Below are 19266 nucleotides of genomic sequence, written 5' to 3'. Positions count from 1 at the left end.
AGGACGGCGGGCTAAATTCTGCGCCGTTCGTAAAGCACACCTAAAACGCTCCGTACCGCTCGGATGCATAATTAACTGCGAAGGCTGTCATTAACCCACGCTGTTCTTACTTCGCCTACAGCTTACCCATACCTTCCCTCTAATAGTCACAATATATAAACAATGTAACTTGTTTAATTGAAAGAAGGCGCCGAGTAAATTGATTATGAACTCCATATTAAACATAAAGATAAGGAGAAAACGAGGCTTGAGTATTTATTTCCAACGCTCATAATTGTGCCAGAAACGCTAAAGTTTCTCCACACGTTACGCTTAACATGCCCTCTGTTTTCACAATATGTAAACTTGGTGAGATGTAGTTCTCTCGAGACACTGGGAAACATAGCTGATAATGACTTTTGAGCACTTGTTTAAGGATTTTTTCACAGAGGCTGTAATGACGCCATTGACAGGTTCTCATGCATCACGCAGAATGTTAGTTTTGTGCCGATCTGAGCTCCTTTAAAGCACTGGACAAACTTCCAGCGTGGTTCGCATAGTACAGCCTGTGACGATTTCGGTACACGTCACCCTAGCATGGCCCATTTTCTCTAAAAATATAGAATTGCTACCGGCATTGTTTCTTTAAGACAAGCGGGGGAACTTCGCGAGCTTTTTATTTGCGCCACTATGAACAGGATAAAAAATACAAAAAGATCATTTAGTAATTGTCAGTCAGTCAGTAATTAACCGAACGCATTAATCTATTTCTATGTATTACCGTTAACATTCCCCACACTACATAGCTCTCTCAGGACACCGTCAGAACACGCATATAACGTGTTTCAGTGCTTCTATTCGCACTAACAGCTTCGCTATAAGAACCAATGTTGGAAGCAATGTGGACATTAAGCAACATCATTATTGTCCAGGTAGAAGCTCTCTCTACCATTGGAAGTGAAGGTTACTTTGCTAAATTCTTATAATGCGCGCCCCTCTCTATTATGTGCATTTGCAAAAATTTTAGGAAAGCTATGAATTGATAAAAAGCGGAGCACGCCTGCGCCAGCAATGCTATAACATCGATTCAGTAAAACTAAAATTTTAGCAAGTGAGAACTTAGAGACAAACTTAAACGGCGCCTGGAAAATGTGGGCGACATAAGACTATTTTACCTAAGGCAGCTGGGCGCCGCCATATGCATCATACTAGCGCCACCTGTCGGCTTTCACCGGAAGCGTCATTGCCGCGCCATGCTGGACTGTTAACTGCGCCGGCAGTGCCTTTTGGCAACGTGTTCGTATGAGGTGTGCCGACGTTTGTGCCTGTGAATTCCTGCGGAATTTTTGTTAGCGCGTTGCAGACGCATCTTTCTGCTCGCGAAGTCTTCATCGCTGCTACGAAATGGCCACAGTGGCCACAACGAACAGAAGCACGCAACCAGGAGCCAGCGGGCCCATCACATTGTCGGCTGGGGATACGATCGACATCGGTGAGTGTGTGCGCTCAACTCGCAAGGTATTGCGCGTCAATTTCGCGTAGAATAAACAATGCATGCTGTCTTTCATCGTTCGCTGTGTCCGTGATCGCGCAGCCAGCAATTACATACAGGTGCGTCTGTGAGTTGTACTTTGAACTGGAGTGTTAGCAGCAGCTGTCAGCTCGCACGTTTGTGGCGGCGCGGACACCGCATCTTCCCATCGCTCGCTATCCTGCTATGAACAATATCTTATCGCATGACTGGTCTGCAACCAAGCTGCTTAGGATCGCTTCGCGGCGGTGTCCTACCGAAATCTTCGCTCTCTGTCGCAAGTGCTTTCCACTCAGACATGTGCGGAACGACGCAGTTTGTACTGATCTGCGATCGCGGAAAGCCGTCTAGCAGTCCTAATAATCCGCCCGCATCGCTGGCGTGCTACGAAGCCTCATCTCGCTTAATAAATGGAAACGATGTGGGAACGAAGCGATCTACCGTCTCAGAAAAACGAGCACTCCGCGGTAGCGCAGTGGCTATGGTGTTGCGCTGTTGGACTTAAGGCCGGCCGCAGCGACCACTGCCGTGCGTTGTGTTCACACTAAAGGAGCCGAGCTGGTCAAAGTAATCTGGAGTACCCCACTACAAACAGCATTTAATGTTTTAATGAAGGGAATGTAGGGACGTTGCAGTCTGAGCCACGGGCATGACAATGTCGCCTCCAAGTGCATCTCACAGTTTTTTTAAATTAAATTATGGGGTTTTACGTGCCAAAACCACTCTCTGATTATGAGGCACGCCGTAGTGGAGGACTCCGGAAATTTCGACCACTCGGGGTTCTTTAACGTGCACCTAAATCTAAGTACACGGGTGTTTTCGCATTCCGCCCCCATGGAAATGCGGCCGCCGTGGCCGGGATTCGAACCCGCGACCTCGTGCTCAGCAGCCTAACACCATAGCCACTGAGCAACCACGGCGGGTTATCTCGCAGCTTAACACATATGAGATCGATGATCTGCATTCTCCCATCGCATGTTCCCATTGTATTTGATAACCCACCCTGGTGGCGCAGCGCGTTGCGCCATGGCGTTGCGCTACTAAGCCCGGGGACGCTGGATCAATTCTCGGCCGCGGCGGCCGCATTTCGATGGGGGTGAAATGCTAAATTGCCTGTGTACTGTGCATCGGGTGCACGTTAAACAAACCCAAGTGGTCAAAATTAATCCTGAGTCGTTCTCTACTGCGTGCCTTGCAATTAAATCGTGGTTTTGGCACGTGAACCCTTAGAATATAATTTTTAATCATTGTATTTGTTGCTGCAGTATATGTAAATATTGTGCGCAAGGAAGCTTGATTAGTTATTCTTACAGCGTTCTAGTTTTAGCCTGCATATTCACTCACTGATTGATGTCACCTATTTTTCAGATGGAGTGACTTACGTGCACCCAATGTTTGTCAACAGCTGGGTGGACGATGTCAAGGCATGGCCAAGTGTGTCTAGTGCCCACATTGTGTGCTACCTCATCAAGAGCAAGGCGTGTGACCTCAAAGAAGCTGAGGCATACAAAAGCCTAGACTCCTACAATTTTGTACAGAGTGGCTGGGTGGGCCAGGTGCTTTGTCACAATGTTAACGCAGACTTAGTGTACCTCAAGGCGGATGTTCGACCATCGCAGGCCATAAATCAAAAGCCTTGGACAGCATGGGCTTGCGTAAGGCACACCGGACAGGTGATCACTGCTGGTTGCTCGTGTATGGCTGGAAAAGCAAGGGTTTGCAGCCATGTTGGTGCAATACTGTGGAAAGTTGATATGGCTGTGGCCTCGGGAATGACCGGCACATCATGTACTGACCGAACAGCTCAGTGGAACAGGGGAACAAAGAGGAATGTGGAACCTGTCCTGCTTGAAGATATGGACTTTAAGCTGCAAAAACGAACTGTGGACTCCGAAAACAAGGCCCCAAAACCCACACGAAAGTTTCATCACTTCGGAAATGATGTAGAGCTGATGAACCACATTGGGAGGAAACCATTTTCAGATCTCTTCAACATTCCTGGTGAGGGCACATTTCTTCCAACATGAAATGAGTGCAGTTGTGTTAAGTGAAGTGCCTTAAAATTACAGCGGCGGTTGTTCCTTTGAAACCCTATATTTTTTTTTTGCCACTGTATGGCATCAGTATGTTTTTTGGCATCGACACGCATACGTTAGGAGACTGACGGGTTATTTGTTGCCATTTATTTAACATAATGATAATGCAGATTGCGATAGGTGCTGGTGCCTGTCAAATACAGTAGATATCATGTTTGGTTATAGCACATCATTATATATACAGGTGGTGTTAGCCGGCACAGTGCAGTGTGAATTGTGTGTAATTGCTTTTTATCTTGCAGGTACAGCGATGAGCATAGTTAGGGTGAACACGCGAGCGCGTGGCCGACGGCACTGTTAGCGCCGCGTCACGGCAATCGCTGGAAGCATTGCACATGCGCAGTATGCGCTCTGCGAAAGAATATTTCCACCGCGCGCACCACGTCACTGGATACGCTCGTTCGTCGTCTGCTAGCCGCATTTTTGTCTGCTGAGCTGACACTTTCAGTACTTGCTGGCCCATCTGGTATAAAATGTGGTGCGTCAATGAATAAATCAGCATAAGACACTTTGTGTTTCAACTGTTTATTGAACTGCAAGCTCGCAGTGTAAGTGGAACAGACGTACTACAGGGAAATAAAATATTAGAATTTCTAGAACCGAGTCACGTCACCACTGACAGCAACGACTGCCGCTGTCCTGGACGGTAGCGAGTCATAAAGTGCCTGCACATATTCGTGATTGGCCTTTAGGCTTTCCCACTCGTGGCTGACTGCGGCCCACAACTGGTCGGAAGTCGCCGAAGGAAGGGGCTTTCTTGCCAAGGCAGCTTTCAGGCGGCCCCACACGTTTTCAGTAATATTAAGGTCCGCCCCTTTCGATGGCCATTCCAGCACGGGTATGTGCTGCTCTGCCTGGAAGTCCTTCACCACCCTGGCCGTGTGGATCGGCGACCGATCTTGCTGGAAAAGATAGTTGCCGTCGGGGAATAAACTGCTCGCATATGGCAACAGCACATCGTTCAAAATACTGCAGTATTGCTGAGACGATAAGTGCCCACGTATGCGGTGTAATGGTCCTAAACCATATTGCGAAACCGCACCCCACACGCTCACACTTGCTCTCCCGCTGGTAGAGACGCGTTGCACGTTGTCTGGATCGTTCCTGCATGGCGTTGTTAAATAAAGTAAGAAACCCACTCTTTAACGAAAAAGTTTACGTTACCGTGTTCGTGGCTGTCTCCACACAAGCACTCTTTGGTCTTGTCGCGTCGAAAACGCGGACTCGTCCGAAAAGATGACACGTACCCAGTCTTCGGTTGTCCACGACACGTGCTGCTCAGCGAACTGCCGTCGTGCTTCCCTGTTGGCAGTCGTAAGTAGCGGCTTCTGTGCTGCGACGTAACTGCGAAGGCCTGAACTACGCAGGCGACGTCGAACTGTAGTGTCCGAAACGTCTAAATTCAACTCCTCGCGAACTGCTGCGGCAGGCAAAAAAGGATTCTCGACAACAGCTGCAATTATGCATGCATCTTCGTCATCTGTGGTAGCCCTAGGACGAGGTGCACGTGGCGCATCCCGAATGCGACCTTCGTTCTTATATGCCGGAATTATTCGGTTCACAGTCTTTAGAGGCCTACCTACTAAAGAGCCGATGTATCGCTGGGAATAACCTTTTAGTGAAAGGTCAACGATAGAGCGTCGTTGATGATCCGGAACTCTGGCCATAATAGCATGTGGTGACAGACTGAACGTCTGCGGTAGATGCTCGGTGTTTTATATGCTGCATTTGCATGCGGAACAACTCTGAAGATATTAGTCACGCCCCCCATAGCTATGTGCATTTTTTTTCAGTTTTGTTTTCTTGAAGCACTTTGAATGTCGAAAGTATCAGCTCATAAGGCAAAAGTTCCGCTAGCAGACGATGGACGGGCCGCTCCAGTGACGTCATGCGCGCGGTAGAAAGACAGCCTCGCTACACGTGTACTGCGCATGTGCAGTGCTTCCAGTGATTGTCGTGACGCGGCGCCAACAGTGTCGTCGGCCACGCGCTCGCGTGTTCACCCTAACTGTGCTCATCGCTGTACCTTGCTTCATAGTACATTGAATGCGGCTGCTTGGGACCCACGTGCTACTGATCTGCCAAGCCAGCCTCGCCACTCACATGCAGACCCTTCGGAACTCCCAAAAGGCTGCGACCCTTGCAGAGTATTTTATCAAAAGTTTGTTATGCTTTCGAATGAAGGACGGGCTTCCCTTGAATTTGCCACTAGGGAACAGGGGTGCCCGCTATGGCGCATGGCCAGGCGCCTTCGCATAACTGCATCAAATGTGAAGCGGGTTCCTAAAAGGGAAAGCACTGATCCCTCGAAAGCTGTTTCTGCGCTTTCAAATTCAGGCTTTACCGGTAATGCTGCCACAAAGCATGGGCTGAAGTATGAAGCCGTTGCAAGAGTAGCATTTACGAGGAAGACTGGTTTGGCTGTAGCGCAGTCGGGTATGGTAGTGAGCAGTACACATCCTTGGCTGTCTGCAAGCCCTGATGGCATCTGTGCTGATGATGCTCTAGTTGAGATCAAGTGTCCCACAGTTTCAGATTGCACAGTATTAATTGAAAAGGGAAAGTATGATGTTAAGCTTGTGAATGGGGAACCTGTGCTTTGTCCAGGTGGCAAAAATGGTTACTATGACCAAGTGCAGTTTACCATGTTTTGCTGTGGCAAAAGCACCTGCTATTTTTATGTGTGGTCGGCTGAAAGTGATGTCATTGTAAATGTGCCTATTGACACACGGTACATTGAACAGAACTTGAAGAGGCTCAAAACATTCTACTTTTTGCATCTCCTGCCTCACCTTGAGGACCTACATTATAAGAAAAAGCTGGCTATGTGCAAAAAGTATGACGAGATTTGCAATTTGTGATGAGCAAGTGAAATTTTATTTGTTCATAATGTCTGCTTCATTGGAGCCATCCAAGTATATTGAATGAATAAAAAAAACATTCAACCACATTTTAACACCTTGGCTTCAAATCACTTCCATAAGCTTCACAGGTACGAAACCAGTGAGGTTACAAAAAAATTGGCAGTGGCTTAGCTCAGCTATGCCAGTATATACGTAGCAAAAGCTAAGGCATAGCATGGTTAGCCTTGGTTAATCTTGATTGCAAGTCCAGGCCAATAAAGCTTTCGCTTTAAAACGGCATTAGTGAAGTTTACCCTACTCGCTTCTCAGAGTGCTTAAGGCTAAATTAAAGTACACACGGGACATTTATGCTTTTGTCTGTTCGTTGATGAGCGGGCGTTTAAGGTTACAGAGTCCTGCACAGACAAGGACAATTTTGCTGGCATACTTTCTTGACTTGATGGGCAGTACTTGCTTGAAAATTCTGTACGTCTTGATTCGGTTGATTGCCCGCTCAACATGAATTCGTAGCGATGCGATGCGCCTAGTTTCGGTGACTTCACTTTCAGGTAGCTGATCCTTTCCTGAGAAAAAAAGATGAAGAGGCAGTCATGTACATGTAATTACTGTGTAGCTCTTAAGTTTATGGAGGTTATGAAAATACTATTGTGGACACCTACCTTTTGTAAATGCAGGCCTGTTCATTTTAATCCCTTGAGCCTCAAGATAAGGGTCAAGCTTGAAACCACGGTCTGCCATTATCTCATCACCTGGAAGGAGGTACTCTTCTACTCCACATGTCTTTACAATGTATTTGTCTGATGCCCTGCCTCCATACACATCTGACACAAACATTATAAATCCATTTGGTGCTATGACGGTAAGAAATTTCATCGTGTTTGCACCCTTGTATTGGCTGTAACTTTGGGATCTGGCCATCAGTTTCCGTGGCCTTTGCATTAGTGCTTCAGTGCAGTCGAATATGCATGTTGTATGACTGTACTCACTGTTTCTGAAACTCTCAGGCATGCTTGCCCGCAACCTTGAGCGGGGAAGCCACACAACAACTTCTTGCATGATCTTCACCAGGTCGTCCAGCACTCTCGAAAATGTTCTAGAAACATAAGCTACAGAGACCTCGAACCGTCTTGCTAAATCTCCACAAAGGAGGCCAAGTCTAAGCCTCATGAGTGTCAATAACAGCTGGTCTTCGATGGTCAAGAGCTTGCGAATTGTCTTGTCTTGAGTCTTCAGTGCTGACACGAGCTTGTCAAATGCAGCCACAGAAATGCCAGTGTAAAAAAGAATGTCATCACTGGTCAGTGTTCGATAGGAAATAGTTCTCATGGTCATAGAAAGTCTTGTACTGGTGTAGGAATGGTCAGCTGGTGGCAGTTCCCATTGTGTGGAGCTATCTTTCATCACCTACAAGAAAGCGGAAAGGCATGTCATGATGTAGAACACGTTAACATTACAAAATATTACCTTTGTATTTTTCCTTGTCATGATGTGCTCGGTTTTGCTTACGTGAATCTGACAAAATGACAGTTTTGTGAGAAACTTAAACACGTAATCTGGCAACTCAAATAATCTGTGTGCATACTTACGTCAACTTCATGATCTGATATTAAGCTCCCACAAACTTCATTTTCTGCAACACTGCTGTCTGGAGTAGCTACACCATAAGTGAAAGCCTGTAAACAAAGCACAGCAGCAATCATCACTGCAGTGTCACAGAGGAAGTAGACATGATCATGTGGAGAGGACAGTGCCTGTACACTCACATCTGGTGCCTTATCCAATGTACATCTGACTAGTGAATTTCCAATGTGAAGGGAAACCTGCAGAAGAAATTGGCAGCTCAGTTCCACTTGAAGCGGCATATGAAAAAGCCTAAATTGTCCTGACCACTCACATCTGGTTCACAAACTGTGCCAGAGATGGGAAACGTATCTTCACTGCACTGAGCCTATGAAAGGAGAAACCATGTGAATGTGTGTACTTCTTAAACAGGCACCGTGTTCAGAAGCCTAGACTGGCTGTGTGAGCACTTACATCTTCATTCCCCAAAACATTGTTGAATGATGTGGTTTCCATGTGTGCTGCAGCCTGTTCAAGTTGAGTTATCTTTAAATATCACAATATAACGAGGCAGAAGAATTTGCACGACTGCTTACTCTTTCATAATGTGTAAAGAATTGAACAGCACTTGTGCCAGTAAGTGGTGCAGGAGGTCACTTACAGCTGGTTCACTTTCAAATGCATCAGTGAACACTGCAGGCTCACTGTGGGAAGTCTCCTGTTGAGAGAATGATAGCAACAGTTGGCATGGTTTTATCGTGTCTGGTGTACCTGTAAGCTTAAGCTGTTGGCATGATTGCTTACTTCTGTTTCCTGACATGCACAAGTGCTGTCTAGAATTGTCTTGGCACTATCTCCAACCTGGTATGGGTAGGACACATAACAGTGAGCACATATTCTGAGTGATAGTATGTCAAGACAGTGAATGCCTACTCACATATTCCAAACTGTCCAAAAGCGAGGTGAATGTGGAAGCTTGTGCATCATAAGTGACCTGTAAAAACACATCAATAGCTTTAAACCTGTTGCATTGACAGAACTTCCGCTGGCCTACATAGTTATGAAAACTAGCGGAAGACGGGAAAGCGGGAAAGCGGGAAAGACCTCGTTGGGGCATTTCAAGTAAGTGAAGTTATTTGTAGGCAAAACATCAACTAGCTAAGTTCTTGTTCTCAAAGACAAGCTTGTTTAACAAACGAAATATGTTCCCCTAGTGTGGTACCCAGCATACTTAAATCTTTCTCGTGACTAATTGGCTACATTGTTCTTATAACGACACACACTGGCTATTTTCCATAGTTCAATTCACTGGTATGTCCAAATTCTGACAAATTAGACCAAAGAAAAGCCTTACACTCTGCGAAGGAACCTGACGTGACTCTTCATCTCGTGTCTCTCTGCTCGTTTTTCTCTGGAATGGAAATAAATCATTATCAGCCACACAGTGACAACAATCTGTACACTTGCCTTCCGCTTAGTTGGTGCTGGCGTATTTTCGTCACGGTTCAATCGTCTGCGCCCAAAGATAACCTGAAATATTACGAAGCTTTTTTATTATCGCAGCTAAAGATTCGCGGGTTTTATGTGCCAAAGCCATTGACAAAATTATGAAACGCACTGCAGTAGAGACGAACTTATTAATTCTGACAACGCGAAGTTCTCAGACCACCCAAGCATTAGTACGGGAGTGTTTTTGCGGTTTGCCTCCATAGAAATGTCGCCGCCTCGGCTGCGTATCGGCACCGAGACTTCGGCCTTGGCAGTGAAACGCCTTAACCGCTAGGCCACCGCAGCAAATCTATTATCGCAGCCAGGAACGGAGGCTTCGATTCAGCAACAATTGCTGATAGATCGCCACGGACAAGCGAAGCGACGAAGATGTAAAAAGTTAACGTCTCACCAGTTAGATACGTCCGCACCGATAGCATGAAGCCTAGCTCAATTGTAACATTTCACAGCACCACTATCGAGCATGAAACTGCGGCAGGTTTCATATTCAGGTTCGGCAGAAATCGAGGGGCAGAAATAGCTACAAGCTACGGTACATGACTTCAAAGCTTTTTCACTAGAGCTGTAAAGGCCCAATGTCTAAGGCACTAATTATACGAAATGCGGTGCTTTAGAACGGGTCAGGTAGCGATGAACAAGTGTTCACTTACCTTTCGCTGGTAACCCAAGTTCAGCATCGGCAGCGGGTTTTGCTCCGTGCGTTTTCCATCAACGAAATGCGCAGAACACACACGTGAATTTCTGTTTGGCACGAAGTATTTCCTGTTTATCAGAGAATCCACTGACGACCCAAGTCGACGTTCGCGGGGAAGCGGTGCAACAGAAACATATCGCAACCACATTGCTCCTTCTTCACAGCGTGTTTTTCGCACAAGCTATCCGCGATATTCTTTCGTTTTCGCTGGTTGTTGCCACAACCCACCACTACACAGTGCTGACCGGACGACGTAGGCGCAGTGAAAGGCATTTCTACTGTTAACCAGCGCACGCAAAAAGGAGAAAACACATTGAAACAGGCACGTGTCAGCTTCTGTCGAGCAAATTTAACAGCCCAATGCAAGAGGGCCACTCTGGGTTACCGGAAACGGAAACGGCGAATCGAACGCAGTGCTCCTGGTTCGAGAGTATCCCCGCTCTCTCCGTAAAATCGTGTATAGGTCGTGGGGTTCCTGCGGCATCGCTGGGAAGGGCAGGGGGGAAGGGCTCGGCCCGCCGAGACCCCTCCCCTCCTCCCCCCTCCCCCCCCCCGTAGTCGGCGTCTTTGGCACAACTCTTCGCCGATTCGATTTAAAATTGGCATCTTTTTTTTTTCAGTCTATATTTTCTGGTTAGTGCAGTGTCCTAGTCAGCAATGGATAAAAATTAACTCTTCGTGCTATGGGTCTCTCCGCTAGGGGGCCGTGGAGTACTGACGTGCCTCACATGGGCTCCTGCGTCTTGCGCTCATTTTTGCGGGAAAAGCCAATCACCCTTTTAATTTTGCACCTGCAGAATTGGCAAGCTACTTGGAACCAACGGATGCCACCTACTTTAGAAGTGAGTTCGTTTTGGTCAAGATTACCAGCTTATCTTCACTGTCGACCCGCGCCTTCATAAGCCTAACGCCGCGCGAGACCACACGGGCCCGCCGGGGAGAACCGCCGTCGCACGTGCAACAGGGACATGGTGTGCGTGATAGGAGGCCGACAGCGCTCGCTGCCGCACGTGCAACAGGCGTTGCACGTGCTCTGTGAGCAGGAGAAGAGGCTCGGCGCCCGTAGGCGCTACGGCTGACAGACTTTGAGATGACCCAAGAAACACCCGCGACGGACGCGACGTCAAGGGAACGACAGGAATAAACAAGTGCAATGCATACAGACTCAGCGGAAGGAGCTGACGTCGTGCAATCTTCGACCTACGATAAAAACAACGGCAGAACTATAGATCTCAACGACCAATGGCAGACATAGGAAAAGAAAGGCAAGACGGAAATCACGCGCATCAAACCCCGCAGCGACCCAATCCACACAACCGCGCAGATCCAGATCAGCCGCGCAGATCCAGAATGCCACCGCTACCTTTGGATGACACCAAGATTGTCTACCGCCTACAAGCTGGCCTTGAACTCATCAAATGGTCACTCGTCACAGTCACCCACGCAGTCGGAAGAGCCAGCGGAATAGTGCAAAAAGAATTCTACGACAAGGTGCGAGTACAAATGCAAAAAGTAGAAAACGTCATCATTGCAAGTACAGCGAACAAGAACTGCACTCAAAGCTTAGCCAAGGTCACTAGCATACAGCTTGGAGACAGCATTTACAACGTAAAAGCTAACTCGCGTATACCCGAAGATGTTAGCCAAGGTGTTATCTGTGGTATCACACCTGGGATTTGCAGCGTGGAGCTAATGGATGGAATTCGAGTGCCAGCACGCTATACAGTCCTCAACGCCCGCATGCTCGGATAATCTACGGCGGCGGTCATCTATTTTGAGGGCTCGCACGTCCCCTACAGTATTGACACGTGTACTTATCTTTATCGGGCGACCACGTTTCGCCGCTTAACAACTGTAATCGCACAGCGAGGGACGCGCCTGAATGTATCCGATGTTTCTGGAAAGTTATCGATGCTTCTACCTGGCTGTCTGTTGTCGCCGAACCTTGTGTTATCTGATTTCATCCCGTAACGGGAATGGTGTAGAACTTTGTAGAAGGCACACGGGTCCGAACGATTAGTCTGGAAGATTCGACGACTGCTCTATAAAAGCCGACGCACTTGACCCGCTGATCAGATTTTCGACGATCGCCGAGCGTGTTCGCCGCTATCGTTGCGCTATAAGTGTAGCCTGTTTTGTGGGCACAGGTTCGCCCAATAAAAGTTAGTTTTCTTGTTCACAGTATTGCTACTGTCCTATTCAACGTCACCACCACGTGACATCTGGTGGAGGTGCTTGTGCGTTCATGTACCGAACGCCCCCGCAAAGTCGCGACCCAAGCCCGCAGCCCGAGGACAGAACCAACATCGCCGAAGACCAGCGTGCTAGCCGCAGACTGCAAGGACTGCCCCCAGAGCACGGACTTCTACCTGAGACGACAAAGAAGATCGTGGTCAAGACAACGCCAGCCCCGGCGTCCCCTGTTATCCTACAACAACCTCGGGACCCACCAACCTTCCATGGAGCAGCGACTGAAGACCCGGAATCATGGCTGGAGACCTACGAACGAATCGCAACATTCAACAACTGGGACTCCGACGAGAAGCTGCGGCATGTCTACTTCGCCTTATAAGACACCGCCAGAACTTGGTTTGAGAACAGGGAATCGACCTTGACAACGTGGGACCTGTTCCGTAGCGGCTTCCTACGCACCTTTACAAGCGTCGTGCGCAAGGAAAGGGCTGAAGCTATGCTGGACGCCCGAGTGCAGCTACCAAACGAGAACGTTGCCATTTTTACGGAAGAAATGAGCCGTTTGTTCCGCCACGCCGACGCGGATATGGCCGAGGAGAAGAAAGTCCGCCTACTGATGCGTGGGGTAAAGGAGGAACTTTTCGCCGGGATGGTAAGAAGCCCACCGAAGACCGTCGAAGAGTTTCTTTCTGAGGCGACGAACATCGAGAAGACACTCGAAATGCGGAACCGGCAATTCAACCGCCGTACAGGCTCTACCCACTACGCAGGAATTCAATCGCTGGCCACGGACGATCTGCGCGAGACCATCAGGGCCATTGTGCGCGAGGAACTGCGGAGGGTCTTGCCTTCGTCGCAGCCTCAAGTGGCCTCGATCGCCGACATCGTAAAAGAAGAGGTGCACCGATCGCTTGGAGTTCCTCAAGTGCAACCAGAACCGCCGCAGCCTCAGCCGCAAGCGATGAGCTACGCCGCCGTCGCCCGCCGTCAAGGTCCCCTTCCACGACCGCGCCAGGACCCCGTAACGCCGCAATTCCGTCGACCACCACCGCCGCCGCCAGCACGCCCACCCGTCGCCCAGCGCAGCTACCCGAGGAAGACAGACGTTTGGCGTGCTCCTGACCACCGCCCGCTCTGCTACCACTGCGGAGAAGCAGGTCACGTCTACCGACGATGCCCGTACCGAGAGATGGGACTGCGAGGTTTCGCCGTCAACGCGCCGCGTCCACAGCTTGGAGAGCGCCCACGTGACATCGCCGACTACCTCGCCGCCACTCAGTGGAGCCCTCGACGACCGTCCCGTTCGCCGTCACCAGGCCGCTACCTGTCGCCGCAGCGCCGACCGTACACCGGCCCAGCCCGGGGCCGCTCTGCGAGCCCATATCCGGAAAACTAAAAGCAGCAACCGATGGAGGTGCGGTTGCTGTTCGTCGAACTGACGAAGATCCTCCGCCGCCGACGAAGACGACGAAGAGACCATCTCGACGACCTAATGACGACACGCCGCCGTCCCGAAGAAGTCGGGAAGCCAAGACTACACCGACGAAAGACGACTTGACGACGCAACGTTCCAGCTTCAGTTCAACACGACGCAGCCGTGATCCCACGCCAAGACCCAACTGCAACGCCAGACAAAGAACAACCGACCTCGACGTGCTTCTCGACGGCCACGCAGTCACTGCCTTAGTCGACACAGGGGCCGATTACTCCGTAATGAGTGGACACATCGCCGCCCAGTTGAAGAAAGTTAAGACCGCATGGGAAGGCCCTCAGATTCGAACCGCTGGAGGACACCTCATCACGCCGACTGGGATCTGCACGGCAAGAATAACCATTCATGACCGGACTTACCCTGCCACCTTCGTTATCCTCCAACAGTGTTCACGAGACGTCATTCTCGGTATGGACTTCCTTAACCAACACGGCGCAGTCATCGACCTGAAGTCGAAGTCAATAACACTGTCGGAAGATCATGCGATACCGCCGGAGTGCCCTCGTAGTCACCACGCCGTGAGTGTGCTCGAAGAGCAAGTGAGCATCCCGCCTCGCTGCAGCATTGTTATTTCGGTCAGCACCGAAACACCCGCTGACGTAGAAGGCGTCATCGAAGGCGACCAACGTCTACTGCTAGACCGTGAAATTTGCGTCGCAAGAGGGATCGCTCGACTGCATGAAGGGAAAACTGAAGTGTTGCTGACAAACTTCAGCCAGGAGTTCAACCACATCAACAAGGGCACGACGATCGCGTACATCGAGGAAATTCTGGAAACAAGTAATGCGTTTGTCCTCTCGGATTCCGCCGCATCTACCCCGACGACTGTGGTTCCCGAACCAGACTACGACATTAATCCAAATCTCCCTATGATTAAGCAACAGGAGCTCAGAAGTCTGCTCCGACGATACAAAGGCTGCTTTTCGGCGTCATCGAGGATTCGACAAACACCAGTCGCCAAGCATCGCATAATCACCGAGGAATGCGCTCGACCACTGCGTCAGAGCCCTTACCGCGTTTCGCCGCGAGAACGCGAAGCTATAAGAGAACAATTCGACGAAATGCTGCGCGACGACATCATCCAGCCGTCGAAAAGCCCGTGGGCATCCCCTGTTGTCCTGGTGAAGAAAAAGGACGGAACCCTGCGTTTCTGCGTAGATTATCGTCGTCTGAACAAGATCACAAAGAAGGACGTATACCCCCTCCCACGGATAGACGACGCATTGGATCGGCTCTGCAACGCCAAATACTTCTCGTCCATGGGCCTCAAGTCTGGCTATTGGCAAATAGAAGTCGACGAAAGAGATCGCGAAAAGACCGCCTTCATCACCCCAGACGGCCTCTACGAGTTCAAGGTTATGCCATTCGGACTGTGCTCGGCGCCTGCAACGTTCCAGCGCGTGATGGACACGGTTTTAGCAGGATTGAAGTGGCAGACCCGTCTCGTATACTTGGATGACGTCGTCGTCTTCGCCGGAAATTTCGACGTTCACCTTAGGCGGCTTGCAACAGTACTAGAGGCCATCAGGTCATCAGGACTTACTCTGAAGCCGGAAAAGTGCCGCTTCGCTTACGAGGAGCTTCCATTTTTAGGCCACGTCATCAGCAAATCTGGAGTCCGCCCCGACCCGCAGAAGACAGCGGCCATAGCAAAGTTCCCGCAGCCCATCGACAAGAAGGCAGTGCGTAGATTTCTTGGCATGTGTGCCTACTACAGGCGATTTGTCAAGAACTTTTCGCGCATCGCTGAGCCGCTGACGCAGCTAACTAAATGTGACGTCGGGTTCAAGTGGGAAAAGCCGCAGGCCGACGCATTTCAAGAACTCAAACGACGCATACAGTCGCCGCCCGTACTTGCGCACTTCGACGAGCACGCCGATACCGAAATCCACACTGACGCCAGTAGGCTAGGCCTCGGTGCCGTCCTAGTCCAGAGAAAAGATGGACATGAACACGTGATAGCTTACGCTAGCCGGTCGTTGTCAAAAGCGGAAGGCAATTATTCTACAACCGAAAAGGAATGCCTCGCCATCGTTTGGGCTACAGCGAAATTTCGCCCTTACCTATATGGCAGGCCATTCAAAGTCGTCAGCGATCACCACGCCTTGTGTTGGCTAGCGAATTGAAAGGATCCCTCTGGACGGCTGGCACGGTGGAGCCTCAGACTACAAGAATACGACATCACTGTAACATACAAGTCCGGACGAAAACACTCAGACGCCGATTGCCTATCACGTGCCCCCATTGACCCGCCGCCGCAAGATGACGAGGATGACGACGCCTTCCTTGGAATAATAAGCGCGGAAGACTTCGCCGAACAACAACGAGCGGACCCGGAGCTTAAAGGCCTCGTCGATTATTTGGAAGGGCACACCGACGTTGTCCCCAGGGCATTTAAGCGCGGATTATCTTCCTTCACGCTTCAAGACAGTCTACTCGTGAAGAAGAACTTCTCACCAGTCCCCGCCAATTACCTTCTTGTTGTCCCGTCAGGACTTCGTCCAGAAGTATTGGACGCCCTACATGACGATCCGACCGCTGGACACCTCGGATTTTCCCGGACACTATCGAGGATACAAGAAAAGTATTATTGGCCGCGCCTGACCGCCGACGTCGCCCGTTATGTCAGAACATGCCGAGACTGTCAGCGACGCAAGACACCGCCGACAAGGCCAGCCGGATTACTACAGCCAATCGAGCCTCCTTGCCGACCATTTCAGCTGATCGGGATGGACTTGCTGGGACCCTTTCCGACGTCAATAACCGGAAATAAGTGGATCGTCGTGGCGACGGACTACCTCACCCGCTTCGCTGAAACAAAAGCACTGCCGAAAGGTAGCGCAGCCGAAGTGGCGAAATTCTTTGTCGAAAACATCCTGCTGCGACATGGCGCCCCAGAAGTCCTCATCACCGACCGAGGCACGGCCTTTACAGCGGAGCTCACCCAAGCCATTCTGAAATACAGTCAGACAAGGCACAGGAGGACAACGGCCTACCACCCGCAGACGAATGGTCTTACGGAGCGGCTGAATAAGACCCTCGCCGACATGCTAGCGATGTACGTCGACGTCGAACACAAGACCTGGGATGCCGTCCTGCCGTACGTAACATTCGCTTATAACACGGCGGTACAAGAAACAACACAGATCACGCCGTTCAAGCTGGTCTACGGCAGGAACCCGACGACGACGCTTGACGCCATGCTGCCGCATGTAACTGACGAAGAGAATGTTGACGTCGCTAGCTATCTCCAGCTCGCCGAAGAAGCCCGACAGCTCGCCCGCCTACGGATCAAGACCCAGCAGCGTACCGACAGCCGACACTACAACCTCCGACGACACTTCGTCGAGTACCAGCCCGGCGACCGTGTTTGGGTATGGACCCCGATACGCCGGCGAGGACTCGGTGAGAAGCTGCTGCGACGCTATTTCGGACCCTACAAGGTCATCCGACGTATTGGCGCACTAGACTATGAGGTCGTGCCAGACGGCATTTCGCACTCACAGCGGCGCCGCGCACGATCTGAAGTGGTCCACGTGGTGCGCCTTAAACCATTTTACGGACGCTGATGAACTTCCTTAGTTTGTTGTTTTCTTTGATACGAGTGCTTTTCTTTGTTACTTTCGTTTGTTTGCAGCATCGGGTCGATGCTTTTTAAGAGGGGGGTATTGACACGTGTACTTATCTTTATCGGGCGACCACGTTTCGCCGCTTAACAACTGTAATCGCACAGCGAGGGACGCGCCTGAATGTATCCGATGTTTCTGGAAAGTTATCGATGCTTCTACCTGGCTGTCTGTTGTCGCCGAACCTTGTGTTATCTGATTTCATCCCGTAACGGGAATGGTGTAGAACTTTGTAGAAGGCACACGGGTCCGAACGATTAGTCTGGAAGATTCGACGACTGCTCTATAAAAGCCGACGCACTTGACCCGCTGATCAGATTTTCGACGATCGCCGAGCGTGTTCGCCGCTATCGTTGCGCTATAAGTGTAGCCTGTTTTGTGGGCACAGGTTCGCCCAATAAATGTTAGTTTTCTTGTTCACAGTATTGCTACTGTCCTATTCAACGTCACCACCACGTGACAGTATCATTTATCAGAGCGACGAGTACCGATGTAAGCCCTACCTAAAATCAGTTCCTTATTGCCGAACCTGTGGTAGCCTCGGACATCGTCAAAACGTTTGACCAAAACCAAGCCCAAATTTCTGCTACAAATGTGGCAAAACAAAAGAACCCCCGAACCATGAATGCCATCCTAAGATTTACAGAGAAGGGCACGAAATGGCTGGGAAAGAATACAACAAAGAGTTCAAGCCTAACCCACTGCCTTACCAAGTAGGGCAGTAATGGTAAAACAACCGCGATGAGTTCCCTGAACTAGGCACTGCCAATGGATGCGCCACCAACTCAAGTAACGCCTCCAGCAGCACCACCAGAAGTAGCTGACCCACGTCAAGATCACGATCGAGATCGCCGGTCGTGTTCCAGAAAACTCGTGAATTACGCCGATGTCGCCGGCAGCTCTGGCAGTGCTAGCGTCGGATCTGCCGAAGCGGTAGCCGTAAGAGCCCTCGAGAGCAAGCTCCAAAATCAACAAAACCTCATAGACAGACTATTACAAAGATGCAAAAAATAAACATAGAAGCAAGCAAACATCTACAACGCTAACCACGGAGGCAGATGATTCCGCAATTGAAGCTAGAGTTTAAAAGCACCTCCAGGCTTTTGAGGACGGCTTCATAAAGAACATCCTCGCCTTGATTGAAAACATTAGCAAGCCTATCGTCGAGAAGATTGCGGCCCTTAAGACCTAAGTCACTACCCTCGCAAATCAAATCGCTCAGGTTGCCAGCCCAACAGCCCAGGTTACAATTTCAAAGCACACGCAAAGAACAATTACGTCACCGAGTCCGACCTCGACAGCCTCCTCAACACTACCAAGCAGGGTATAAAGAAGGCTTGCACGAACAGTCGCGACGCCTCCCGCTCGATCTCACCCAACCATGAAGCTGCCTATGAAACTGAAGAGCCTCATGATGGCGACACCCAAGACCACAACAAAGAGCCCGCAAGAAACTCTGCGCATCTGGCAATGGAACTGTCGATCCTTCCGTCCCTGGTATGCAAGCCTACAGGAACTCGTCAAAACCGGACCACCCTGATGTTTTTGCCCTACAGGAAACCAATACCTACAACGTCCGATTTCAAATATACACCGCTCATACACAAACTCAACGCCCAGCCATCCTAACCAAGAAAACTCTCACAACGCAAGAACCCGAAATAGTAGACATCCTCATCGAGCACGCCCTATTGGAGATCATACCAGACCGAAAATGTAGCA

General features: G+C 49.9%; 1 protein-coding gene across 1 annotated transcript; it reads right to left on the bottom strand.

Annotated features, from left to right (window-relative positions):
• Positions 1 to 6178: 6178 nt before the first annotated feature.
• Positions 6179 to 10660, bottom strand: LOC135908223 (uncharacterized). Its single transcript, XM_070532900.1, has 12 exons — positions 10190 to 10660; positions 9385 to 9560; positions 8968 to 9024; positions 8835 to 8891; positions 8692 to 8748; positions 8505 to 8558; positions 8365 to 8418; positions 8234 to 8290; positions 8057 to 8143; positions 7935 to 7982; positions 7130 to 7874; positions 6179 to 7033 (listed from the first exon to the last, which is right to left on the bottom strand). Exons 6-12 carry the CDS (start codon positions 8544 to 8546, stop codon positions 6816 to 6818), a joined length of 1251 nt encoding a protein of 416 aa, XP_070389001.1. The 5' UTR covers positions 8547 to 8558; positions 8692 to 8748; positions 8835 to 8891; positions 8968 to 9024; positions 9385 to 9560; positions 10190 to 10660; the 3' UTR covers positions 6179 to 6815.
• Between the last annotated feature and the right edge of the window lie 8606 nt (positions 10661 to 19266).

The sequence above is a fragment of the Dermacentor albipictus genome, chromosome 2 (assembly GCF_038994185.2).
Source record: "Dermacentor albipictus isolate Rhodes 1998 colony chromosome 2, USDA_Dalb.pri_finalv2, whole genome shotgun sequence".
In the NCBI taxonomy this organism is placed as follows: domain Eukaryota; kingdom Metazoa; phylum Arthropoda; class Arachnida; order Ixodida; family Ixodidae; genus Dermacentor; species Dermacentor albipictus.
The sequence above is the reverse complement of the archived record's forward strand: the minus strand, read 5'-3'. Positions and strand labels throughout refer to the sequence as shown.

What these genes read in the sequence shown, in the direction of transcription:
- LOC135908223 (XM_070532900.1), bottom strand. Translation starts at nt 8,546, where the DNA reads ATGGAAACCACATCATTCAACAATGTTTTGGGGAATGAAGAT. An exon ending in GCACAGTTTGTGAACCAGAT is followed by an intron (nt 8,291 to 8,364) that starts GTGAGTGGTCAG and finishes TTTCTTCTGCAG; the next exon opens with GTTTCCCTTCACATTGGAAA. An exon ending in CATTGGATAAGGCACCAGAT is followed by an intron (nt 8,144 to 8,233) that starts GTGAGTGTACAG and finishes CTTTGTTTACAG; the next exon opens with GCTTTCACTTATGGTGTAGC.